The sequence below is a fragment of the Bos grunniens genome, chromosome 16 (genome assembly GCF_055505025.1).
Source record: "Bos grunniens cultivar Pamir isolate PY7600 chromosome 16, Bosgru_T2T1.0, whole genome shotgun sequence".
Taxonomy (NCBI): Eukaryota; Metazoa; Chordata; class Mammalia; order Artiodactyla; family Bovidae; genus Bos; species Bos grunniens.
Genome location: NC_141180.1, coordinates 7485274 through 7511289, shown reverse-complemented (window position 1 = coordinate 7511289; position 26016 = coordinate 7485274). Strand labels below are relative to the sequence as shown.

The following is a 26016-nucleotide window of genomic DNA, read 5'->3' as shown; positions in this document are numbered from 1 at the left end:
TGGGGTTGTGTCGGGCATGCGCAACAGGCCGACTTCGCCGACTTGGGCCCCGCAGGCAGTGAAGGACTTGCCCATGCTGAGAAGAATTTCCAGCTTTGTTGCTGCTGAGGGCACGGGCCTCACGGCCTTCCTGCCAAGGGGCAGGAAACTGGAAGGAGTTCCTGAGCCCGCGAGCCTGCAGCGGAAGTAGGAGAACGTAGGTATCAGTATGTGTGAGAGACAACTCTGCCTCCTTTAACAAGTCAGGATGCTATGTTCACGAAACGGCGTGGGGGTTGAGGTGAGCCCATTGTCCTGGAGCCCGAAAATGTCCATTAGTAGGGCAAGGCGGGATCGTCAGAAGTTAAATTACAACCTTCTTACAATTCTAGCTGGTTTCATTTGTTTACTTTTATGTCTCGGTGAGATGCTTGGTGGCTTCCCAGTTGGCTGCAATGCAGGAGACGCGGGTTCAATCCCTGGGGGGAGGAGATCCCCTGGAGGAGGGCAGGGCAACCCACTCCAGTATTCTTGTTAGGAGAATCCCATGCACAGAGGAACCTGGCGGGCTACAGTCCATGGGGTCAAAAGAGTTGAACCGGACGGAGCAGGCACGCAGCGAGATGGTTGGTAGGCCACATTCTAGTGTGTGTGAGTTTAATTAGATTGGTTTTCTTACAGCTGTTCTTGGCTGGAAGAGAAGGAGGAGTTGGAAATGAAAGACAATGCCTTTGAAACCCAGAACTTTACTCAGAAGGCAGTTTTGGGTGAAATGCTCAGAATTTTTCTCAAATCTGCTCGCTCTCTCTTCTGTGCCCCAAGCTCCCTTAAGTTTGAAGCAGAGGAAGTAAATTACAGCAGATCAAACTTAGGATGGACGCCAGTTACAATATAAATCTAACCATAGGCCAGAAAGACACAGGAATTTGGGACTGATGGAGACTTGGGTCAACGAGTAAATCAAGTAGCATTGGTGACCCTGTCTTGTCTGGGCGGGGTTAACATTCCAAAGCAGAGGGGAAAACGACCTCTGGAAGATGCTGTAAGACTTAAGGAAAAGCTGTTGGCAGGTTTCCTGCTGAGTCACTGCTGCTGCTCCTAAGTTGTTTCAGTTGTGTCCGACTCTGTGCGACCCCATAGATGACAGCCCACCAGGCTCTCCCGCCCCTGGTATTCTCCAGGCAAGAGCACTGGAGTGGGTTGTCATTTCCTTCTTCGGCTGAGTCACTAGCTGGTGTTAATAATCCTCTGCTTTGTTTTTAGGCCCTTCTTCAAGTGCCTGGAGGTTAGAGAAGCAGCCCAGGGGAGGGAACTGTGGCTAGTTAAGAAGGCCCTGCTTACTGTCGCTACCAGATCTCATGTCAACACCAAGTCCTCAGTTGCTGGTGGCAGCTGCTCAGCAGACCCTGGGCGTGGGAAAGCGACGGGGCCCTCCCAGAGCTGTCTGCCTTCATCTCGCTGGAGAGGTGCTGGCTGTGGCCAGGGGACTGAAGCCAGCTCTGCTGTACGATTGCAGCTCTGCAGGGGCACCCGAAATCCAGAGTTACCTGGAGAAGCTGCGGGGCCTGGGCTTCCCAACCCAGGGGCTTCACGTCCTCGAGATTGCAGAGAACAGCCTGATTGTCCATCCTGAGTATGTGCGTCGGCATTTGGAGCAGGTGCTGCTTGGTAGTATAGCCTTTGTGGATGTTTCTGGCTCTCAACCTTACCCTGCCGTCTGCTCCCTGGACCAGCTTCAGGACTTGAAGGCCCTCGTGGTGGAGATCATCACACATTTGCAGGGGCTGCAGAGGGACCGATCTCTGGCAGTCTCCTGCAGCAGGCTGTGTTCCTCAGCCTGGAATCTCTGTACTGTGTTTGGGATCCTCCTGGGCTATCCTGTCCCCTATACTTTTCACGAGAACCAAGGAGAGGACAACTGTTTAGCCCAGACTCCACTACGAGTGTTCACTGCCCGGATCTCATGGCTATGCTGTCAACCACCAGTCTTGCTGTATTCCTTTAGTGTGCCAGAGAGCCTGTTCCTGTCCTTGAGGGACATTCTAAATACTTGGGAGAAGGACCTTAGAACTCGATGTAGGACTCAAAATGACTTTGCTGACCTCAGCATCTCCTCTGAGATAGTCACACTGCCGGCTGTGGCCCTCTGACTTTAACTTTTCCCGTGTGGAAGGTGCTTGGTAAATGATCAGCTGTAGGTCAGGGATGGCAACTGGGAATCATTTCAAGTGTCAATTGCGAGTATCTCAAGGACACTAGGGAAGAATACTGTAATCCATTTATCATTTCTGTGCTGAACTGGACTAGGGAGAGTAGACCGGGATGCTTCAGGAATAAACAGAGTTCTTCGGGACAGACCATCAGGTGAAATTTATTTGTTTATTTTTACAGCAGGTTAAAAAATAGTCATAAATCCTAGTTGTGTTGGGAAAACCCAGACCTTAAAGTACCCAAACCTGAGGGGTTTTTTTTCTTTTTTTTTTTGAATTTCTTGTTTCTGATTTTCACCCAGGGCAGCTGTCACCAGAGCATCAGGCTGTCCTTATTGGCCAGCATCACTGCCACCGCTATAGCAGCCAGCGCCATCAGCATCAGGAGCCATCGGCCACACTGCCTCTGTGAGGAGGGAGGGGGAGAAAAGAGAAAGAGGCCGTGGGTTGGTCAGAGAAGACACAGGCAAAAATAATCTTCCTCCTTCCCCTTCTAGCCCAGTAGGAAACCTTGGGTTGGTGGAGGAGAGAAAGCTTTTTGTATCACTGTCTCTGTCACTTTGCCACCTCTCTTGGGATACAATCACTTTACCAAAGGTCAGTGGACCAGCAAACCACAGCCAGCAGGGGCCAGGTACTTAAAAACTGATAGAAATCAAAAGTGGAAAACAATTGAGCAAAATTATATTATTCTCTGTTTATATTCCTCTTGCTTTCTTCACTCTGTTCTTGCCACTGTGCTCAAAATAGACTGAAAGTACACCCTTTCATACTTTAGCCAGTAGTGAGTTTTTCCCTTCAGGCTCAAGAGTTCCATGAAAATTAGGCTTGGAGGCATGAGCCTGTGTTTCTTTTCATGGTTGCTATACTGTCAGTACAGTGTAAACCAAGCTGAGCGGAGCAGGCTGGCCAGCTGTTGGCAGGGGCTGGGCAATTTTACGGGCAAGACTTGGGGGAGGGAGGAAGCATCCCACCATCATTTGGGCTCTGTGGGAGGTCGGACTCTTACTCTGGGGGGCGGCTGTTGGCTCTGACTGAGCTCTTCTCGACAGTGCTGCAGCTTACGCAGGCAGGAGAGGTACTCGTCACTGAGGTTGTCTAGTTCCGAATGCAGTTCTCTGCACTGTGGGGGAGAATACCACCAAGGTCGTCACCATAGTTCTGGACAGAGACCAGGGAGGGGAGAAGGCCCTGTGTAAGCTACCCTGTCATTCATGGTCATTTTTACCGCCATCCTCCCTTCCCAGCCTTTGTCAGAGATTTCAGTTTGCCTTTCGACAGTCTCGCCTAGCTTATCCATGATGTGTTCATTTAAATGCATATTTTACATTAAGTGTAATGCATATTATATATGTCATATATAATGCATATTATATTTTGTACTATACGTGTAAGTGCTTTTGTGTGATAGTTGTTATGTGCAAGTGCTTTGTAAATAGGGACACACAAAAGGGAAGTTCCTACAGCACAGATGACCTGGAAGTGATCTTAGTGCAAGCCTCTTTGGGGGAGCGAGTTGCATGTGAATACTTCCGGACATATGTATTTTGTAAGTATGTAGGTAGGAAGAGTTCTGTTATTTAAAAGACCCTGTGTAAAGTTTTAAGATACTCATTGTACCACAGAGTTTGAGGAGTTAATGTATTTATTAAATGTGTTGGAGTTTAGGTTGACTTTCTGAAAAGTAACTCTTTAGTAAAACCTTGAATTAAGATTGGTATAAAGAAGGAAAAGATTGACAAGCTGAAAGCGAAGACGTTTTTATACAGGCCAAGGAATACCTACAGGCATCTAATCACGACTTCAGCTCTGAAATGCCTGCTGTCTCACTGACTTCCAGCAGGTTCCCTGTCGCCGGAGGATGAGTCCCTCCTGTTCTGAGGTCACCACCTCACCTCCTTTTCCTTGGCCAGGAGCTGCAGAGTTTTCTTCTGGAGCTCGTCTCTGAAATCCAAGTGTTGCTCCTTCCCTGGACCCTCAGGCTCCACTTCGTTATGGGAGGGCTCTGGGCTCCTCACAGGCAAAGCCTGATCTAAAAAAGCAGCCAGATTCTCAGTGACAGTGAGGCCCACACCTCTGAGGAAAGGTCCTGACACCGAGAGAACCCTTTGGGGAGAGGGAAAAGGACTGGGGGAACAAGGAGGAGCCTGTCGCTGGCCACACTGCACGGCTGGCAGTTCTCTGATTTTTAAAGAACTCTCATTGGGACCATGCTCAGCCTGGACAGAGCGCTGGAATTGGAGCCCCTCGAGGGCAAGGTTGGTATCTTTTCTCTATCGTTAGTCCTGCTTAATGCCAGATGCTTTTAGAAAATGCTTATTTAGCTTCTTTGGTTGCAGGTCACATCTTTTAGTCTAGTGGGTTTCCTGGATGCTTCAGTATAACTCCATTTTCCTTCTGTCCTTGTTTCAAAATGGTGAGAATGGCAATCATAACCTAGACTTCATCTTCATGTAGTTAGCGCTGGTTGTTCAGCCCCTTGGCAGTCTGCATCTTGGGGAAGAGAGCCCTGGACTGGGAGTCAGAAATTCTGGATTGTTGTCATAGCTGTAGCCTTAATTTGTACAACCAGCTACCTTCATTGACCTTCATTTTCTTACCCATCCTACGTGGGCATACTCATTTCTGCTTTATGTGTTACCCAGTGATCGTGATGAGAAAACAAAGGGCCACGTGCAGGGAGTAAGGGAGGAGCTTTCGCCCCCTCCAGGTGTTTGGTGAGTTCTCAGGAAGCTGAGGCAGCAGACTTGAGGGCTGAGAGTGAGGTGACTGTTGTATGTGACATAGTTTCTACCTGGGGAGCTGGATCTGGTTTGGAAAGTCAAGGGTAAAAATTGACATAAAATCCTGAGTTCAAAGTCAATTTATTGAAATGTTCAATACAGACATATGTTTTCAGAGGGAGTAGAAATCCTGTCCATAGTTTATATACCTCTCAGAATAGGAGGTTAACTAGCTAAAGTGTTCTCAGAGCCAATCATGAGTCCTTAAAGTGCTCCTTTAGCTCCCTGACCTAAGAATCCCTGACACAGGGTCATGTAGTCCATCCCTCTGCCTCTAGGAGGGCAAGGAAAGAGCAATGTCTTAGAATTTGTGGAAAGGAATTTGCTGACCTTTCTTTGTTAAGAGTTTCTCCTGTTTTTGAAGCTGCAAGGATTGATTCTGAAGCAGACCTGTTGGAAAACACAAGGAACTTGTCTGTGCTAGCACATTTACTGCAAAGAGTATCTTTTCAGAACTTTGCTGAGATCTTAATTATTATGTTCCCATCTGTAGTCGGTTGAATTGCGTCACTCCCCTCCATCCCAAATTCATATGTTGAAACCCTGATTTCCAGTACCTCAGCATGTGACCCTATTTGGAGATGGGTTCTTTGCAGAGGTAATCAAGTTAAAATAGGACATTAGAGTCCTATTTTAATATTGACTAGTGTGAAGGAAATGGCAACCCACTCCAGTGTTCTTGCCTGGAGAATCCCAGGGATGGCGGAGCCTGGTGGGCTGCCATCTATGGGGTCACACAGAGTCAGACATGACTGAAGCGACTTAGCAGCAGCAGCAGCAGTGTCCTTACAAGAAGGGAAAATTTGGACAGACGTGGATGGGATGGAAGATGTGTGAAGAGATGGAGAAGATGGCAATTTCCATCTTGGACGGAGAAGAAGGCCATTTCCTTCTCCAAGCCAAGGAAAGCAGTCTAGAATGAATCCTTTCCCCAGAACCCTCAGAAGGAACCAACCCTGCCCTCCACCTTGATCTGAGACTTCAAGCCTCTAGAGCTATGAGAAAACCAATGTCTGTTCTTTAAGTCACCCAGCTTGTGGTGCTTTGTTACGAACACACCCTCCTTATATCTCTTCCTACCGTGTACCTTTAAATTTCTGCGTAAATGTTACCCTAGAAGAAGGACATTCCCAGTTGACCCTGTGTGAAATAGCAACTGTTTTCTCTTTAACCTGCTGTATGTTTTCCTCTAGCAGTTGTTAATACCTGACACGTATTTGTTCATAGAAACTCCATACTTCACTATAGTGTCTGTTTAGAATGTAGGCTTCATTAGGGAGGAAACCACGCCAGTTCTGTTCATTACCATATCCTCAGTGTATCTTGGTGCCTGGCATTTGGTAGGGTTCAGTAAATAAGCGCTGAATAAATAAAGGCATGATTTGGAAGTGACTTGCCCATTCAGCCCTGACTGTGTAGGAGCCCAGCTTTTGCTGGTGTTCTTTCTCCCTGACCCCTGAGGCTGCCTGGCTTTTATACTCCTTGCTCTCGGCATGAAACTTCTCTGTCGGGGCATCAGAGGTTAAGGTGGGAGGCAACCAGCAGAGCTGTGCACTGTTTCAGGTTCTCTAGCTTTTCAGAAATTGCCAGCTTTTCTTTGGAAACACCCCTTTTCCTCTTTGGCCTTGACATGTCACTGGGAAGTAGACTGAGCTTATTTTCTGAACCATTCCTAGTGACAGGTCTGTGTGACAAACGTGCATAATAAATTAGAATATATAAAATAAGAACTGCCTTAGAAGACACTTGGTGAAATATGCAGTTCTGGGGGAAATGCAGGTGGTTGTGGGCATGGAGGAGAAAAGTAGAAACAAACGAAAAAGCCAGAGGCTAATGTGGAACTTGTGAAGGGCTGTCAGTGACCTCACTGCCCAAGAGGAGGGTCTGAACAAGCGGAGGCAGAGGATCTGCCAAGGACTGGGCTTCCCGTCGCTCCTCTGGATGCCTTTTGTGGGGCAGGGGCCCCAAGAATGCCAAAAAGCCACCTGTGCTACTTTCAGAATCTGGAAAGGGACTTACTCTGCAGCTGCTGTACCTTGGTCACCAGGGCAAGTTTCTCCTCCTCTGACCTCTTTAGTTGATCTGACAATGAAATAAAACAAACCAAAATAGAAGAACCTGAGACTTAAAGAGCTCACCCCTGAGGCTGGAAATTAGTAACAGATGCTGTCTAGCCCATGGCCTCTGACCAGTGTCAAGTGGAAGTTGCTCTTTCTTCTGCTTGTCCCAGTTCTGAAGAGGTAAACCAGAACCCTACTGCCTTGGATTTCATCTGGGTCGACAGTGGGCTGAGTTAAGGCTTGTATGTGTATATAGGGTTTTCCAAGTGGCTCATTGGTAGAGAATCTGCCTGCCAGAGCAGGAGATAGAAGAGATGCCAACTCGATCTCTGGGTCAGGAACATTCCTGGTATTGTCCGGAACAATATCAGTTGCTGTTGTAGAAAACAGCAACCTGCTCCAGTATTCTTTCCCCATCCCCCTCTCCCCTGCTGCAGTATTCTTGCCTGGAGAATCCCATGGACAGAGGAGCCTGGTGGGCTACAGTCCACGGGGTTGCAAAGAGTCGGACACGAATGGGTAACTGAGCACAGCACAGCAGCATGTGTGTGTAATTTGGGGTCAGCTGAGAGGGGTCTCAGCTGACAGGGGCCGTGACTGGGAAACCTCTATGCTTGGTGTTTCTGCTGACCTTTCCCTTTAAATTAGGAATGCGGTCTTGGCATGTGACTGCTATGGGAGTAACTGCTCTGGCTTAGACGGATAGGCTGATCCTTTGTGTCTTGGTCTTGGATGATTAAAACAGCCCTGCCTTTTTCTCAGAGTAAAATTAAATCGCCAGGTCAACCAAGCAAACCAGTGGAAGACTGACCCCTTTCCACCCAAGCCCCCTTTCTCTGGGCTCCCAGAGGCCTCCAAAGCCTCCAGGGCGATGGGTACCTTGTAGGTGCTGGGTGTCCGAGCTGCACAGGTCTCTGTCCTCCTGCAGGCATTCAATCCTGGCCTGCAGCTCTTGGTGCTCGCTCTCCAGAAGTCGTAGGGCCTGGTTCATCTGTGAGTCTCTGCTGTCTGCTCCCTGGTGGGAGGGGGAGGGGCAGACAGGCAGGTCAGCGCTAGCTAGGGTGGAGGTGGTGGGCAGATCCCAAGGAAGAAGAAAACTGTAGGAAATTGTAGAGTTAACAGAGACAAAGGGAGTCTGAGGAAAGTGGAAAAAATAGGAAAAGTTTTAAAATTCTTCAGTTTGCTCTATTCCTCATGCTTAACAACCAATAAGGGATTCGATTTTTGAAATTCACAAGGGATTCCTTTGGATAAATGCCCACATTCAGTAATACCGAATCATGGCTTTTCTAGATGACTTCACTTTGTCTTTACTTCTCATTCTCACGCTATCGATTTTTTCAAGGCGGAGGGAGTAGGTGCATTTTTCACAAAGAATTAAGGTTGAAAAGGAAAGGGACTTGGTGAGAGTTTCCTGGTAGGTGATTTGAGGGAGAGAACAGTGAAGGCAGTGGCCAGCGAGGTTCTCTCCTGTGATAAGATGATTCGCTTGTTGTCTCTTGCCAAATAGGTTGCCTAGATCCCTGCTTCAGTAAAGGTGGGTCCTCAGAATTCCAATCCAACTAAGTAAAATTGATGAAAAACCTCACAACAGTCCTGTGATAGAGTACTATTACTATCCTCATTTTACAGATGAGGAAACTGAGGCTTAGGTGGTTAGTTAACTTCTCCAAGGTAACAGATCGGAAATGGTGAAACCCTTGAGAATGCCAAGAATCCACTATAATGGCTTAAAAAACACATTGGCAAGATGTGTGAGTTGATACTCAACCTGTAAGTAAACTGGTGACTTTTGTTCTGTGCCAACAGTGGGCATTTCTGAACTGGATGCCCTCCTGGGATGGGGTGCAGACAGTGGGTTTTTCCAGTCCAGCCCTTTGCATTTGGATGCTGTCATTCCAGTGAACACTTAGGTTATTTGCTTGAGCAGTGTCCTCGCTAAACCCAGATTTGGGGCCCCCAGCTGAGCAGGATCTTCTCTTGTCACTGCTGTCGACACCTCCGTCCCCTAAATCCTGCCTTCCCTCCCCACCTGCCTGCCCTCAGGGCCTGGTACCTGCAGTTTGGACTGAAGCACGTGGAGCTGGCTCTCCAGCTCTCTGTGCTGAGTGCCCAGGGTCCTCCAGTCCTCCTTCAGAGCCTCGTACTGTCTCTTCCACTCTTCACACTTCTGCTCGGCTAGAGCCAGGGACCGCTGAGGGAGAACAGAGGGGAGGGAGATGCATCAGGGCTTCCAGGGAGTCATGCCACCGGCTCCCTTGTGGCCCGACCGCCCCAGGGCTCCCAGCCCCAAGGATCACGGAGCATTCCCACACCTGTGTGCTCTGCAGTTGCTGTTCTGCACTCATTTTCTCCTCCAGCACCTTCTGCAGTGATTCCTTGGCCTTCTGCTCATAGCTGTTTTTCTGGTCTTCCATCTCTAATAGCACCTTTTTCATTCCCCAGGGGGAATATTTCTGTAAATTGGATGCAATTCAACAAAGACACATGGAGCTAATGTGTTTCAAGCCCTGAGCAGGGATGCAGAAGTGAAAAGAAATCGGTCCTTGCCCACAAGGCAGAGATGTCAGTAATCTGGTGGACTGCCTTCCAGGCTGGAGGCGGGCAGGGAGAGTCCTTCAGGTGATGTGAGAAGTGAGTGGGGATGATAAACTGCCCCGGACACGCTGAGCATTCTCCCCGGGGCCTTCCACAGGCACTTGACATCCATCGTTTCCCAGAGGAAATCATCTTTCCGAACCTGCTCCTATCTCAGTGAGCAGCAGCATCATCTACCCAGTCTCCCAAACCCGAAAGCAGGGAGTCATCCTTGATTTCTCTCTCACCTTCTCCAAGCAATCAGTTGGTTTTCAAGCTTTGTCAAGTCAGCCTCTCTAACAGCTCGTGCCTGTATCCTCTGTCGACTGCCACCTCCTTAGTTCAGACTCTAGTAATACTATTATATGGGTTATATAGCCTCCCTATCTTCAAGTCTTGCCTCCCTTCAAACTCTTTTCAGTCCTGCAGCTAGAGGTTTCTTTCTACAACTTCTATCTGACCATGTCACAACCTGCTTCAATCTCTCATTGGTTTCCAGTGTTCTAAGGTTGAAGTTGAAACTCCTTGGCATGGCATGGCTTACTTATGAGCCTAGACTTTCATTCCATGCTGCTCCAACCAAGCTGAACTGCTTGTAGGTCCCCTAAGCACTGTGCTTCTCAGCCTCTGCTTTTGCCCGTGAAGCTTCTACTTAGAGTATCCTGACCCACCCTTTCCACCTGGTTAACTTCTGCATATGCAAGATTCAGCTCAAGAATCATAAAAATTCTGATAAATTTGGCTAACCAGGTCTATCCCCCAACTCTTTATGGATTAGGTAGTTTTATTGGTGTTCACATAGTATCTATATTTCTAATCCATTGACCTATTTGCCTCCTTTAAGGGATTGTAAATTCCTTTGACGCAGGGAGCATTTTTTAAAAAAATAAAATTGTTTTTATAGCCTCAGTGATCTGAACAATCTTCAGTAATCTTAAGTTTTAAAAATTAATACCCTAGCATTTTTTAAATTTCTCCTGGCTTCAAGATCAAAAAGACACCAGAGCAGCTTTGCAAATTCACTTGCCCTTCCCATGCTTTTCATTTTTATGCCCTGTGATTTTGGGAAAGCCAGAAGCTTTTACTGTTGATTCTGGGTTACCCAACTGAGTAAGAGATAGTCTAGATAATGCAAATTTAGAGTTCATTATGAAATCATTTCCATTTAGCTTTGGAATCATCTGAAAATTTGGATTTAAATATTGAGTGGGTCTTTTCTTGGAATTGTCATTAGAAGCCAGATACAGGAGTTATTGATTGAGATCCTATGTCCAGGTTATTGGACTTAACCATGCTGGTCACTGGCCAGCTTTATTCCCCATTGAAAATGAGTAGACTGGCATCCTGAATTGTATGTCAGTTTCTTACAAGCTTGTTTGGCATTATTTTTTTAGTTAAGAGTCTGACAGAGTAGGTCATGCTGCAAAAATGAAAGCAGTGAATCAGCAAACCTATAGACTAGATAAACTGTTCCCTGAGAAATTCTAACTACATGGCCGCCTTATTTTCCACACATCAAGTGGGAGCAGTCTAGTTAGTCCACCTCATTCTCTTAACTTATCTCTCTACCTGTCAGAAATCTATCATTTATTCAGTGTGAAAACTGATTTTTTTTTTCTATCTCATATAATCCAAGAGCAGGGCAATCGAGATTACTGCAGGTGGATAACAATGCCACAGAAAGCCAGGAGTCACAGTCTTTTACTTGCTCCCAGGGATTGTTGCTAGATAGAAGTTGCCCGTGGGATGAAAATCATTTTGCGAGACTTCACTGTAATATCTAATTCATCTCTTCTAAAATTAGGGCCTGTGGAGTGCTACCCAGATAAGCTGAATCTTTACCAAGGGCCTCTCCCTGCTTCTCCAGGTATTCTCAAGGTTTCCCTGGAGCTGGCAAAGCGCTGGTGCTGGGCTTCCTTTCCCAGGGTGCAAAGGAAAGGACAGTGGGAGAAAGGGAGAGGAGGATAGAGAGAGTGAATTGGAGACCAAAGTGAAAATGGTAAAGGCCAGAGCTGGGTGAATAGGATGCGTGCATTAATCTCTAGCAGGTGATGTTTCTAGACTAGGCTTGAGGTTCAAGCACTGTCTCCCTTAATTTCAGACTCCTGGGCTAGAGGCATCCTCCGGAATGCTTACCTGGGTACAGGCGTACAGTTGGTTTTCTAAGGATCTCAGTTTGCCCTTCAATTTGTCTTCATTAAGCTGGCCCTGGAACAAATGGAATGAATTAGTGAGTTTGGGCCAAAATATAGCATGCAGAGACTTTTGCTGTGTATTCCCAGCCTACTGCCTATAATAAACAGTCTTTGTGGAACTGGGGTCCTTTAGGAGGTGGGGAGGGGGAAAGATGGCAAGGGATGTTTGGAAAGAGGAGCGTCTTTTCCTCTTTCCCTGGAATAGGTGAAGGAAGGATCAGACTGCTCCCCAAAGTCACTGTGTACCCCAAGGTTTTCTGTCACACGGCTGAGGGTATCATTGCAGGGGCCCGTTTGAAGGAAAGCTTCTAAGCTCCCCTTTTCTTCCCTCTTCACCTCTCCCCGGTCTGTCTAGGCACCTCTACTCCTCACCTCCTCTCAGTGTAGTGCATCGTCCTTTACTCCTAAAGGCCAGTAAGACTAAAGGGGTCTCTCCTCCCGGCGGGGGGACATGCCTTCCCTCCCTTACCCCCGACATGGTCTGAACTGTGCACCTCTGTCCACCACCCCCCAGCATTCATATGTTGACATCCTAACCCCCAGTACCTCAGAAGGTGACTGTATTTGCAGACAAGGTCCTTAAAGAGGTAATTCAGTTAAAATGAGGTCATTAGGGTGGGCCCGTATCCAGTATGACTGGTGTCCTCATAAAAAGAGGAGATTTGAACATCGGCATGCACAGAGGGAAGGCCATGTGAGGACATGGGGAGAAGATGGCCATCTGCAGGCCAAGGGGAGGCCTCGGAAGAAATCTGCCCTGTCGACAGCTTAATCTAACACTTGCAGCCTCCAGAACTGTGGAAAAACACATTCTTGTTGGTGAAGCCACCCAGTCTGTGATATTCACTTGCCCTAGCAAGTGAATGCTGTCCTCTCCTGGCCACACGCACACACGCACACACACACACCCACACACCCACATCCCCCTGAAGATGAGAAATTCTTTTAAGAAAGCAGGAAAGGGAGAAAGGGTGTTAAGGCAGGTTTTGTACGCGTGTGTGGTTGCGATGGTGAGAGGAATTCCAAGAAAGCCACGTTTTACTTGTTGACGAGCTGGATCTGTCTGGTGGCATTTGGGACACACCAAGAGGGAAGCTGATCTCAAGGGCAAGCGTGGGGAAAGGCAGGCAGGAGGGCCCGTTATGTTCCTGGTTTTCAGTATTTCTGCTGAGCAGCTAACAGCTTCCTTGTTGCTTTTTTCATTTCCCCACCTGTAGAGGGCTCCCTTTTTCCCAGGTAGGGATTTTGTTTTTCCAGCCCTGAGTATGATTTAAGGTTGTGTGTGTGTGTGTGTGTAGATGGGGGAGGGAGGAGTGTGTGTGTGTGTGTGTGTGTGTGTGTGTGTGTGTGTAGATGGGGGAGGGAGGAGTGTGTGTGTGTGTGTGTGTGTGTGTGTAGATGGGGGAGGGAGGAGTGTGTGTGTGTGTGTGTGTGTGTGTGTGTGTAGATGGGGGAGGGAGGAGGGGGCATGCCGTGGATGCCAGTTTCCCAGAGAAAAGGCCGTAGGTCTCGTTAGTGGTAACTGGTTTTCATAGCCTTTCCCTGGGCTGTTCCAGCCAGGCCCGGTGGGACACTTGTGAGGTCTAGAAATTGCATTTCTCCTCAGGCCTGAGTTGCCAAGGCCCCTCAGTCGTGCGGCTTGGCCATTTCCAACTCTTGTACCGTTTTTGGTCTGTAATGGCCAGAGGAGACTGTTCTGTGGTCTGTCTCCTCAGTGAGTTTCAGGGCACCTGGGGGAGGCAGGAAGTGGTATCTCACAGCTCCTGTTTTGATCTTTTGGCTGATTCCTCTAACACAGGGAGCCAAGGGGCGCCCCCCCCCCCCCCTTTTTGCTTCCTGTATTCCTCAGCTGGGTCTTGCAAAAGCAAGAAGGCTTTGCCAAAAATAATTTTTCAAACTGCCTTCTGCTATTAATGTTTTTCGTAATGTCTCGTGTGAGAGCTGAGAGTCAGGGATTTGGCATCTACAATAACCACAGGGCTTTGGGACCAATAAAAGAGATGGACAAAGACTTCCACTGTTCCCGGCTTTGGAGGGACTGGGAAAACTTACTCCCCTCAGTGGCCTGTTCATTGTTAATCCGAGGGTCCTGAAATCGACTCCCTCCACCCGGCACCCCAGCTCCTCCTCCGCACTTCAGGTCGTCAGACTCTGTTTTCCCCTACACAGTGGACATGAGTTTGTGCAAACTCTGAGAGACAGTGAAGGACAGGGAAGCCTGGTGTGCTGCAGTCCATGGGATCGCAAAGAGTCAGACATGTCTGAGTGACTGAGCAACAAACTCTTACTATGCAGAATGCAATCAAACCCACTGAGCTTGAAGGTTTATCTTGCAATAGTTTGGGAAGAAAACAAGTCCGTGGCGGTATTCTTACATTTCCCCCAGGCTCCTACTCTTTCTGGGTAGCTCCTTTCTCCTTCCTTAGTATGGTTTTAATCCAATATTTTTGCCTCTTCCAGCTGTTTTTGTATGTTAGCCACACCCCAGATTACTTTTCCATTCATGTTGTAATAGAAGACAGTTCAGGCTAGCTCCTTCGGTGGGGATGAAGGGCCACCCAAGTCTGAGGTTTGAACACATCTCTGGCCCGCAGCTCTGCCTTCCTCGACTCCCCAAGTCAGGCAGGAAAGTTGCAGCCAAGTTGTTGCAAATGAGGTGTGCAATTTCCTGGTCTGAGCCCTAGGTCTCCCTGTATGAAGCCCAGTGGTAACAGTATGGGGGAAAAAGCCCTTTTTACAGGCCAGCTGTGGGCTTTGCATCCCAGGAACCTGAGTTTCAGAGAGCAGAGTAGCCCCGGGTGTAAAAGGGAACGAGGTGGAGGCCATACACACCTGGTGCCGGTCTGAGGCTTCAGCTCCTGCTGCTGCTGCTCTGCTTCCCCCGCCTCTGACCTGCTCTCCAGAAATACCACCACCTCACGGCAGAAGCACCAGCCCACTTCTCGTCTCTGTGTTCTAGCAGAGGTTGCTTAGGGCCAATCCCCCGCTGCACTGTCATCTGAAGATCTCAGTTTCACTTTGCAGAACTAAAAACCCAAGTGTGCCCTGCTCGGGCCTGTATTGCCCAATACTGTGGGCTCGCTTTCTCTACCGTCCGGACCGTTTCTGCTTTGAAGCTTGGACCCAGCTCAGGAGTCTCTGCGGTGCCCCAGGGCCTGTCGCATCCAAAAGACCCAGCGTCAGCTTGGAGGCTGGAGGCACTAGAGGGAGCTGGTCCCTGGTGTTCTAACAGTTTGCAGGGAGCTGCCTGTGAAGCTGGGAGTTTAAATTAGGGAGGCCAAATGGAAACGAAGGCCTGAACGTAGCTGAATGTCAGAGACCCTGTTATGGCCACACTCTTCTCGTTACTTTTCCCCAGTACTGCAGTCTGAGACTTTCCTTCTGTTGAAGAAGGGGGGTGAATTGTTTGGGGGGAAGCAAGAGCAGTTAACTGAAAATCTGAGATGATTTTTCTTAAAAACAGGAAGCTGAGGGTTGGTGGGGAGGAAGAAGACAAGAAGAGTGAGTATTACTTGGGGAGGAAGGAGGAAGGGAGTAAACCACAGCCCCGGAGGAAGCCCTGCACCCTCCCCTGCTGTTGGAGTGTGGAGTGGAGCAGAAACTGCCTGGGAAATGTCTCTCAGTAAATCCTCCCCGCCCCCAAGCTCTGGTTGTATCCTACCTGGGATATTAGGAGAGCTTTCCCCACCCCTGCACCCACTCGGAGCCTGAGTGCTCACTGTTGTCAGAGAACTGTTTAAAATGCAGAGCTGATCCATCTCTTTCAACTCAGTTCCGTGGCTGTGTTATTTATTTATTGGCCATGTGGGGTCTTGCTTCCCTGACCAGGGATCGAACCCTCGCCTCCCTGCCTTAGCAGCACAAAGTCTTAACCACCGGACCTGCAGGGAAAGTCCCTGGTACATATGCTGCTAAGCGAGCACAACTCCACAGCTACTGGACAAACTCCTTCTCAGGATGGGGCGGACATTTCTAAGTGTGGGACTTCAGACCTGAGGCAAGCACCTCCCATTGCTACCCTGGTTACTGCCTGCAGCAGTGTTTCTGCTGGGGTGTCGTGCATTCTCATGATACACACACACACACACACACACACACACACACACACACACGTCCTTTAAAAGCGAATCCATGACTATTTAAGTTCGACATACCCTATTCAGCAGAAAATTTAAGAGCCATAATACTAGAGACCTCTCTGAGGTCTTCTCTTTGAAGCTCCTCTGACACAATCCCTTAATTTCCGTCACACTCGACCCTGCCCCACGCTCTGTTACTCCCAGGCCTGTTGTCATTTAGATTGCTTTATCGTAAGCACCCTTATCCTTTCTACTTTCTCTCCCCCTTCATCATTCCTGCTACTCTCTCTGTTGGGCTTCCCTTGTGGCTCAGCCGGTAAAGGATCGGCCTGCAATGCAGGAGACCTGGGTTTGATCTCTGGGTTGGGAAGATCCCCTGGAGAAGGGAACGGCTTCCCACTCCAGTATTGTGGAGAATTCCAAAAGCCTGGAGAATTCCATGGACTGTGTAGTCCACAGGATCACAGGGTCGGACATGACTGAGCGACTTTCACTCTGTCGTGATAAACTCCTCCTTAGTCCTTCTAGAGGCAACTAAAGTGGTCCCTTGCCTCTGAAGCCTATCCTGTTCCGCCACAGGCAGAAGAATCGCTCCCTTCTCTTCTGTCTGGGGGGTCCCTTTGTAGAAAGCACTGTTAGAGCTTGAGCACGCAGCAGTTAGGTTTATTTATGACTTGTCTTTCTCTTCCTGGCTGCTGTGGGAAATCTACTGCCTTCTGTGCCTGCCGCACCCAACCCAGCACATAGTCGGGACTTATCAGACGTCTGCTGAATAAACGAATGAGACAGTCTCAGTTTAGTTCAGCCCCGGAAAGCACCTGGCATGCACAGCTGTCTGTCTCAGGGAACTACTCTGCTATGAAAACCACTTCCTTAAGCAGCAGGAGCCCTGAATACAGACACCCAAATCCAGGTACAATGACCGATGGGAAGAGGGCTGGCTGAGCCCTGGAGGTCTCTGACATCACTGCGGGCTTCGCAGTTTTGCCCCATGCCTTCCTGTCCCGGGTGGGCTGGCTTTCTAAGCATAGCCATCTGCGTGGACGGTCAGATGCTCACAGAGGCCCGCGAGGCTCTGTGTTCTGCCTGTGCACCTGTGGCTTTCTGCTCTGGTGGCATTAAACTGCGTGAACATGCAGTCTAGGAATTTCAGTGGACCCCCTGGAATCCAGGATCTGCAAGGTCTTCCCTTTTCCAACTGTATTTCTGTGTAAGGTTAGATTTTCCTCAGGTATTTTAACAAAACAATGTATTAACAACAGATTGAATGCAGATGCAAATGTGGGAATCTAGCTGTCTTCTGTTCAGACATTAAAAATATTTGCATAAGTGTAAAGCACGGCCACTTCTCTGATTCATTTTGATATTTGGCAAAACTAATACAATTATGTAAAGTTTAAAAATAAAATAAAATAAAAAAAAATTTTTTTCAAACAGTCTATAAGTTCCCATGTAATCTGTCTACTGTTATTTTAAACTTAGTGCATATTTTAAAATTCCTGTTTTCACTTCTAAATGGTAAATATAAAAATTCTTTGGATTTTAATATTATTTTTTAATAGTAACGCTAATGTGGGGTCTTGGCTCCCCAACCAGGCTTTGAAACTGTACCCTGTTTCACTGGAAGTACAGAGTCTTAACCAGCGGACCACCAGGGAAGCCCCTGGATGTTAATAATTTTTAAAGAATATAAAGGGGTCCTGATAATAAAAAGCTGGAGACTATATCATGCCTCTGGTTCTTTGCCTGTGCTGTATCCCCTGACCAGAATATAGTTCTTGTTGTCACATTTGCCTGGAAAATACAATATGGATAGTCAATGCCTTGAAATATAACTATAAATACTTCCCTGGTTCTCCCCTTGTATTCTACTATATCCTGAAAACACCTTTTATTTCTCATATCTCTTCACTGTTTAGGCATCTTGTCTCCCTGAGAAAACCACAAGCTTTCTAAAAGCAGGAACCCTGTCTGGTTAATCTCATTATTTCTAGTGCTCAGTGCAGGGAACATGATCTGTGAATATTTGTTGAATGAATTAACTAAAATCAGGAGGTCTGAATTTAGTTCCAGTTCTGCCTCTGACTAGCACTGTGACTTTAGCAAGTCACCTGACTTCCCTGACAGTTTCCTCATGGGCAAAATGAGAAAATTAGACTAGGTAATCGCTAGGTCCCTTCCTGCTTTCCCATTCATGTCTGGGGCAAGAAGTAGGTGCATGGTGGCTGAAAGTTAATATTGATATGAATTCCATACAAAAACAGTTGATATTTACCACAGTCAGTAACAGGAACTGTATTGAGACCTTCTTTTGTTTCTTCCAACAAATTAAAAAAAGGAGGGCCTTTTTTTGATTCTGGGTCTTCCCTGGGTGAGTGGCAACATGGTCCTCAGCTGACGACCCTGGATTCAGCCAAGCTCTCCCATATATCTACTGTGACATGTTGGATGTCTAACCCTACCTTCGGCCTCTTCTGTAGTGAGAAAGCTCCTTCTCTTGGTGCAATGGTACGGAAAGAAGAACGAGATGGGCACATATAGAAGCCCCCGAGCTTTGTTCAAACAAAGGTTTCCCTTACCTTCCAAGTGCTGTCAGAGGCCTGAATCAAGGTAGACAGCAGGTCTTGGAGAATCACCATTTTCTGTTTTAGAATCAGCTCCCTTTGTAGGGCCTCCTGAGGGGCAAAATGCAAGTGGGTTAAAATTAACCTGGAGGAGACGTGAGCAGACAGATGGAGGAGCTAAGGGGAGAGTTCATGCTACTTACTTTGAGGTACTCAGAAAGCTGGATGATTTCCTAGAGAGAAAGAAAAAGGGTGTTTAAGAAGATTGTGGCTTCCCCGAAATCCTAGAACATGGAATCTGAGCCAGGATTGGCTTGTGCTAAGTGAATTTTCTTCCTGGACTCAGGGTCCCTCCAGGCTTCCTTGTCTGTGCTCATCCAGGGAGAGGATGCCCCATCCATCCCAGCTGAGTTTACCAATGAATTCCAGAGCTTGGAGAAGATTAGATGCCATGTGATTCTACACCTCCACCATGAGGATTTTCTTACCTTATCTAGAACTGCAACTCCATAACTGGAAGAGAAGAAAAACAAAACCGGCAGTGGATTAAAGACACAGGCGCGTCAGGAGGCAGGGCATAGATTCCTTCTCTCATCTCTTCTGGAGAGCCAGTAGGGTGGGGAAGGCCCTCCTTTTTCTTAATTAAGGTGGATGTGGAAGTTCCTTGTGTTCCACTCCACAAAATGCTGGGGGAGGGTATTCAAGTGAAAGCTTAGAAGAGAGGAATGGATGGGCTGCGGGGGAGCTGGGGCCAGGAACGTGAAAGGTACTCACTTGGTTTGCTGACTGGCATCATTCTTGATTGTTGACTGTGTTTCTCCTGCCTTTGTCTGAGTGCCTGAGAGGGAGGGGATAAGATGATTCGGGAGGCCTGGGAGAGGCAGTGAGGGGAGTGGGGAGGTGAGGGGACTCTCCACTGCCGGCGAGCTGAGACAGCTGGGGCAGGATACTCTGCCGGCCCCAGTGAGGGCGGGAGGCTCTTACCACGGTGGTGTTTGGGTGCCTTCTTGGTGGGAGAGGCCTGTGGTGGAAGGCCACCAGCCTGGGTGGGGCAGTGGCCAGCTGGATCCCTCCAGGCGCCTGAAGGAGGATGGTGCTGGGTCGCAAAGACCTCGCAACTGGTCCCTGACACCTGGAAAGCAAGTGGGGAGGAGGGTGTTGCTGCGAGCCTAGATAGAGCGTCTTAGAACAGGGTTCTCTGGCTGACTGCAGAAACGTGAGCCAGTGATTAAGTTTCGGGTCCAGAACACCAAAGGAAGCCATTCTAGTCTTCACAGCCCCAAGCTTCCCCCTGCTCCTGCCCTCACTGGTCCTGGCTGGTGGGATCAGCTCCTCCTCAGGCCAGGCACATGGGGAGCGGGGCTGGTCTCCAGTTAAAAGCATAAAGGCTTAGTCACTCGGTCGTGTCTGACTCTGAGACTCCATGGACTCCTCAGTCCGTGGGATTCTCCAGGCAAGAATACTGGAGTGGGTAGCCATGTCCTTCTCCAGTGGTTCTTCCCAACCCAGGGATTGAACCCAGGTCTCCCTCATTGCAGGCAGATTCTTTACCAGGTCTCCTGTTACTTTCTCTCAAAACCATGATCCCAGCCCCTTACAAAGCCCCCATCATGGCGCTGTGGAAAGAGAACTGGTCTGAGGAGGGAGTGAGGGGGACCGGGGTCGGGTCCTGCCTTCCCTTGGTCTCAGGCTCCTGTCTGTGTAGCGATGAGTTTGGAGTAGATGGTCGCCAGGGTGCCTTCCATATTCTAGAGGGGACTGCCTTCCTCTCAGCGCCAGCTGGAAGATGGCTAAGGGTCACTGAAGAGAAAGTAGGCCAGCAACAGGGAGGAATGTGTAGCAGTCGTCACAATTAGTCTGCAAATATTTTCTTCTTACAAACTAAAATCTAGTAAATTCTATGTTTGTAATGTAACACAAAAAGGCTAAGGAATGCCTATGGCAGCTAATCGTGCAGATTAAATCTCAATAAACCTTACAGAACTGACAGGTTCAGGAGGAGTTCTTTAGGCAACTGTGTGTGTGTGTGTGTGTGTGTGTTTTCTTCTTAAAATTTTTTTTTTTTCCATGAAAGCATTCAGAAACCTTCTTGCCTTAGAAAGTACACCGCTGGTTTTCTTTTACAGTTGGACTCAAGGATCCTTTTTCTGAACAGCACCTCCTGTGTTGGATAACAGATGCACTGGCTAAGAAAGCCTGATAGAACACCTACTCTGGGGACGGGACAATATCAGGCACCTCCAGGGACGTTAGAGGACCCGTCCCTGCTGTCCATGTGCTCACGGCGTGGATAGGAAGACACAGATGGTTTGCTGGCTGAGCTCATTTCAACATACCCTAGTTTTTTTTGTCAACACCGCTCCTTCCCAGGCCAGACTGATGGGCCCTCTAAGAGTTATACAATCTTCGAGGATTCATAGCCTCGTAAGGACCACAGGGAGCAGAGGTGGCCTGAAGAAGCTAGGGCAGCTAAGGTTTCCTGGACCAGACGTGGCCTTAGGTGAGTGAAGTTAGTAGAACTGGGATTGCCCGAGAGAAGGTGGGCGATGCAGCCGCCTTATAGGAGAATGGAGACAAGAAACGTGTGTGTGTGTGTGTGTGTGTGAGTCAAGCGGGACATTAAGAAGATCTGGCTTGTGTCCCTGGCCCACAATAAGCATTCAGTGAATGTTTGTTGAACAATGATGAATGAATGCTGTAGAAGATATATCTAGATAGACTGAATTGGAACGGATACTAGGAATTAGCTGTGAAATTATTTTTCTCTTTCCTAAAAGGCAAGTGCAAAACAACAATAAAAAGTAGGTAAACAAGCCCCCCCTTACCCAGCCCCCCCCCCAAAAAAAACAACACAAGAAGAAAAACGTCAGAACAAGTAACTGGCTAAGGGAGACTCTGTGATGACTGAGGAAGGAGGGACTTCATTTAAATCAGTTTTCGGTGACCTTGAGCCCACCCACCGGCCTTGCTCCCGCAGCCCATCCGCTCCAGGGCAGTGTGTCCCTCAACATGGCCCACCTGCTGTCTGGGGGAAGAGATCCTGTTGGCCCAAGACAAGGGCTCCTTGAGGTCAGTGGCCTGGCCTGTCCTCCTGGAGGGGCCTGGCTCCCTGGCTGGCGGGCTCTGTGCCTCGCCTTTCTCCTCCACCTCCAGGTTCCTCCGTCTGAAAAACTGCTGCTGGCGCGCTCTCCGGAGCTGTTCCTTCTGCTGGGTCCTCGGGGCTTTCCCCACGAGACGGCAAGTGGTCACGTTGGGGCGGCAGCGGCGGCTCTCGCGGGTCTCCTGCCGGCGCTCGCTCTTAGCCTCGTAGCTCTCAGCCCACCGGGCCAAGCCAGGGGCAGGCCTGGGGTCTGGGCCGATCATGATGACCTCCTGAGCACCTGTTGTTGCTTGGCTTCCAGTTCCTGGAATAGCTGCCCGGGTCTGCCCAGTGCCAAGAGGGAGGCAAAGGGGAGGGGTCAGGAGATGGGCAGAAAAATGACCACTTCTCTAGATGAGGGGGCAGAAATAGCACTGTGTCCCATACATGTGGGTTGAAAACTGAGGCGGGGATGATGTCACGCGGGAATTCAGGACTTGTGGGTCCAGTCTCTCGACTAATCTCTGCTCTTCTCTGGCCTGTGCCTCCCCTTCTGTAAAGTGGCAAGATTCCTCTGGCTGCCACTTCTTCCTTGACCGAACATCTCAGCCTGCCTCCAAGTTAGGGGAACATGAGAAATAATTGATAAAAATCACCAAAAGCCTATAGCCCTTTGGATGGCAGATGCGGACGTGTGCCTTTTCCAGGAACTTCTAGAGAAGCAGTTAAATTGGCTCCCTCTTCCTCCATCTGAAAGGAAGGCCAGCATCTTTATGCTCTCTTGGCCTAGTTACTCAAGTACTAATAGGCAAGTGACTTTTCTCGAGGCCTGGACAGACAGCCAGACCCTGCAAGGTGCAGCCAGTCCATGAGCAGCGCCCACTGCCCTCTGCTTAGCCTTACGCAGCGGGCTCATGAGCCTGGTTCTGGGCGTGGTTTAGGAGGGAAACCCCGCACTATTGCCTCCAGGCATGGGATCCTGACATCGGTCCCTTGACATTCCACTCCTGGACCAATAAACTGAGCTCTGACTCTCAGGTTCAGATCACCCAAATCAGTATTGGCTGAGCACCTGTCCGTTACTGGCCAAAAGCCATTTCAGAGCTTTCAGCTCAGTATCTCTTGGAGCAGAGGGTTCCTTTGCTTTTTAGAATCCCCTCCCTGTTAGGGCTAAGTGTGGTGGCATGTCTGCTTTCCTTAGTCCGGAGCCAAATTGTGTCTTCTGCAACCACACGGGTTATACCTAAATAAGGCTGTGTTTCAAAAATGAAACAAAAGCAAACAAACAAACTCAGTAACCAGAAGTCCCCAGGGAACCAGGCTTGGAGTAGAGGCCACACTTGCTGTGCCTTCACACGCTCTTACCTGCTTGCTCACGTCACCCCCAGCCCTCGCCCCTTCTCCTGCTGTCTCTTTCCTACTCTCCCTCACCTACCTTGTGCAACTTTGTCTGTTCTCCCAGAACCCTCGGGGAGCTTGGCTAAATTGGGCCGGACTTAGGGCTTCCCTGGTGGCTCAGCTGGTAAAGAACCCACCTGCAGTGCGGGAGACCTGGGTTCGATCCCTGGTTTGGGAAGATCCCCCTGGAGAAGGAAATGTCTACCCACTCCAGTATTCTGGCCTGAAGGATTAATTTCATGGACTGCATAGTCTCTCGGGTCGCAAAGAGTTGGACACAACTGAGCAACTTTCACTTTGGCTGAGCTGGATTCTGAGCCCTGGAAATTCTGGTCCCTGCCTCCACTGGTCCCTGGAGTTAGCCCAGAGACTCATGAAGGGAGAGGGACTTCCCCTTACAGCTGCTGCTTCTGTCTATCCACAGCCTCACTCCCCACTGCCTTGGAAACCTAGTTCCTGCATCGTAGGTCAGAGAAGGGTTTCTCAGCTTCAGCCCACAGGTGTTTGCCGGCTCTGGCCCCTTGGGTCTTTTTAGAGGTCAGACAGACTCAACAGGTAGCAGCCTCTCTGCCCTTATCATTGGCACGTCCCTGCACCTCCCAGCTCAGTCTGGAACTCTCTGCAGGATTCTTGCTCTCTATCTGTGATCATTCCATTCCTTCTCGGGGGTCATGGGTGGGTGGGACAGGCTCACACCCTGAGTCGGGTAGTCTTCGTGTTCAGGCCCTGTCCGCTGTCCGGTGCCTGACTCTCCAGGTGTGGAGGGGGCATCCTCTGGTCTCAGGCAGCACTGAGCCCTGGCAGAACTGTGAAGCTGTCAGTGCCCGTCCGCTCGTCCCGTCTCTGGGTGTCTCTCCCGTTTCTTTTGGCTTTCTTCCCTGCTCCTACTCTGCAGGGTCCCCTTCACATCTCACCTACCACTTTCTCCATTTAAAGCTTAGGAAAGGATCTGAGAGGCCCATTCCTATTAAATGAAAATGGATGTGCAGGAAACTCCATGTTCAGAAGCTCTGCTTATGGTGTCCCAGGCCATCAGCCTTGGTTATTCTGCCGCAGATGGGGGAGGCGAGGACCCCTGGCCATGGGCTCAGACTCTGTGGACTCCTGACCCTGCTGCCGACCACCCGTGTGCTTTTGAAAAGCTATTGATTGTCTTTGTGTCTCTGTCTCCTCATCTGTAAAGTGGGAACCTGCCTCCTAAGGTTATGATGCTTAAAATGCATGCTAAGCATCAGGGCCGTAACACACAATAAATGTTAGCTTTTAATAATAGCATTATTTTTACTCCCGTCCTCCTGATCTTGGATATTGAAGACTCAGTGCTATACGACAGAGGTTCCAAGCCAACCTAGCACTCCAGGACCCAGAATGCCCAGTCCTCCAATCCCCCCCGCTCCCTTCCTCTTTGAGAGGTATTGTTTACCCCACGGAAGGGATGCTGGTCCCGGGTTGAGACTGTATTCACTGTTCCTCTGTTGGTCTGACTTCTGGGTGTGGGCTACAGGGAGAAAGGGCTGCCTTGTGGTCTAGAAACAGCCACCATCTCAGTTAGGCCCGGCAGAGAGGCAAAGGGGGGTGAGTGAAGAACCGGTGTGCCGCCTGCCTGCATCCCACCTTTAAAAGTGGGGCGCTAGATCCCCTCCCTGTGTGGTTCCAGGTTATCCCTCAGGCTTCGTAGAGGAAACTGGGCAGAACACCCCTGCCTCCTCCAGCTGTGAAGAGCAGAGGGCTGTGGAGGGGAGATAAGTGTACGGGCTTTGTCTGCACCAGTTCGTTGAAACACGTGGCTGCCCTGCTTTACTTCCTGTGGGGCAGACGTTGACACCTGTTGCCCAAGCTGGGGGTGGCAGTAGAAAAGGCTCCTCAGGGAAGGAGGAGACCCTCCCGGACCCCAGGCTCTCACAGCTGGGGGATTTGGTGTGGCACAGCTGGGTAGAATCATCCCAGCTCTTCGGGAGGTCTCAACTATTCTGATTTGCTCTAAACACAAGCAGCCATGTGGACGGCTGACTGACAGAGATGCGCTGTGGGAGAAAAAGGAACTGCTCCCCGTGTGGTTCAAAGAGAGGTCACTGGGCCACTGCCCAGGCAGCCCTTGGCAGCTTGACAGGCCTCAGCTGGAGCTCTGGGAAGAGGTGGTACTGGCCCGGGGGCTCTGTCCTCGGTGCCACTGGGGAGGCCAGGGCGCTGCCCTCACCGGACAGTGCTTTGTCGCTGCCCTTCCCAGTCTTGGCTCCTACTTCCTGGCTGCGTGTGTGATGAGTGGCCTCCTGCATGAATGAATGGTCAGACCTTCCTAGTCCAGAGCTCTCAGCACGAGCTAGGAGCGAAGGGCCTGCACCCACGCCGCTGGGAAGGCAGCTGGGTGCTACGGGGTCCCTCCGGGGAAGGGAGCTGTAAAGTGTACGGCCCATTCCTGGGAGCCTACAACCTCAGGTGTCTGACTCCCGGCTCGTCTCATCCAATGGATGGAGCAGAGGACACTGGGAGCTGGGCCTCCGGAGACCAACACGGGACACTTCCCTGGTCCACATCCAACACTCAAACCACTGGAGTGGACAGTGTCTCCCCCTTCAGCCCAGGGAAGCTGGCAGACAGCGTCTTCCGCCCCACCCCAGAGTCGGAGGTCCCCAACCTGGATGCAGAAGCCTCCTCCTTCTCAGTTACCTGAGGTCCCAGGCTCCAACCCCAGCAGCTCAGGAAAGCATCCCAGCTCCTGGGCAGGTCTTGGCTGTGGTCTCCACAAAGGGGCAAGATCTCAATCCATGGCTCGGGGCCCCCTGAGCATTTCCCTTCCTGGTACTGTCTTTCTTTTTGCACAGCAGCCTTGCTGAAACAGGAAACACAAAGCCACAATACTTGCTCACCCCAGTTCCGCTCTCTGGCACGATCCGAGGGGCCCCTAAACCCTTGAGGCCTCCAGGGCTGGGCTCAGGAGCTCCTCCCACCGGTGGGTACCCCAACTGCCCTTTCTCTTCCTATTTGATTGGTGTGAACTCTTGGACGGTTTCACATCAAAATTCCCTTTCCAGGATTAGACAAAGATGAATCTCTGGGTCAGATTCAAACCTTGCAACTTGCAGGGCTGGAAA

The 26016-nt window shown here is 49.6% G+C and overlaps 3 protein-coding genes across 10 annotated transcripts in view; 2 read left to right on the top strand and 1 right to left on the bottom strand.

The window, feature by feature from the left end:
* The first annotated feature begins 30 nt into the window (after nt 1-30).
* Nucleotides 31-2337, top strand: C16H1orf74 (chromosome 16 C1orf74 homolog). Of its 2 annotated transcripts, none has more exons than XM_086342290.1 (2): nt 31-196; nt 1243-2337. In XM_086342290.1, exon 2 carries the CDS (start codon nt 1338-1340, stop codon nt 2127-2129), a length of 792 nt encoding a protein of 263 aa, XP_086198416.1. In that variant the 5' UTR covers nt 31-196; nt 1243-1337; the 3' UTR covers nt 2130-2337. The 2 variants fall into 2 exon arrangements, with proteins under 2 accessions (XP_086198416.1, XP_086198417.1); XM_086342291.1 differs by having other exon boundaries at nt 31-280.
* LAMB3 (laminin subunit beta 3) overlaps nt 31-26016 on the top strand; it is a 190872-nt gene continuing 164886 nt past the window's right edge. Inside the window, exons 1-2 of one of the 2 annotated variants that reach the window (XM_086342261.1) lie at nt 31-196; nt 1243-2343. The gene's annotated coding sequence lies outside the window, so the exon portion shown is untranslated. Of the gene's footprint in view, nt 197-1242; nt 4448-26016 lie in introns of both variants that reach the window. The other variant, XM_086342260.1, reaches the window with a different exon arrangement.
* Nucleotides 2340-25830, bottom strand: TRAF3IP3 (TRAF3 interacting protein 3). Of its 6 annotated transcripts, XM_086342262.1 has the most exons (16): nt 25592-25830; nt 21466-21870; nt 19432-19579; nt 19222-19285; nt 18936-18960; nt 18651-18680; nt 18463-18558; nt 11746-11817; nt 9348-9488; nt 9089-9226; nt 7912-8047; nt 6992-7054; nt 5303-5362; nt 4085-4221; nt 3199-3312; nt 2340-2595 (listed from the first exon to the last, which is right to left on the bottom strand). In XM_086342262.1, the coding sequence occupies exons 2-16, from the start codon at nt 21808-21810 to the stop codon at nt 2500-2502; spliced, it is 1665 nt and encodes a 554-aa protein (XP_086198388.1). In that variant the 5' UTR covers nt 21811-21870; nt 25592-25830; the 3' UTR covers nt 2340-2499. The 6 variants fall into 6 exon arrangements, with proteins under 6 accessions (XP_086198388.1, XP_086198390.1, XP_086198391.1 ...); XM_086342264.1 differs by lacking the exon at nt 6992-7054 and having other exon boundaries at nt 25592-25760; XM_086342265.1 differs by lacking the exon at nt 21466-21870 and having other exon boundaries at nt 25592-25755.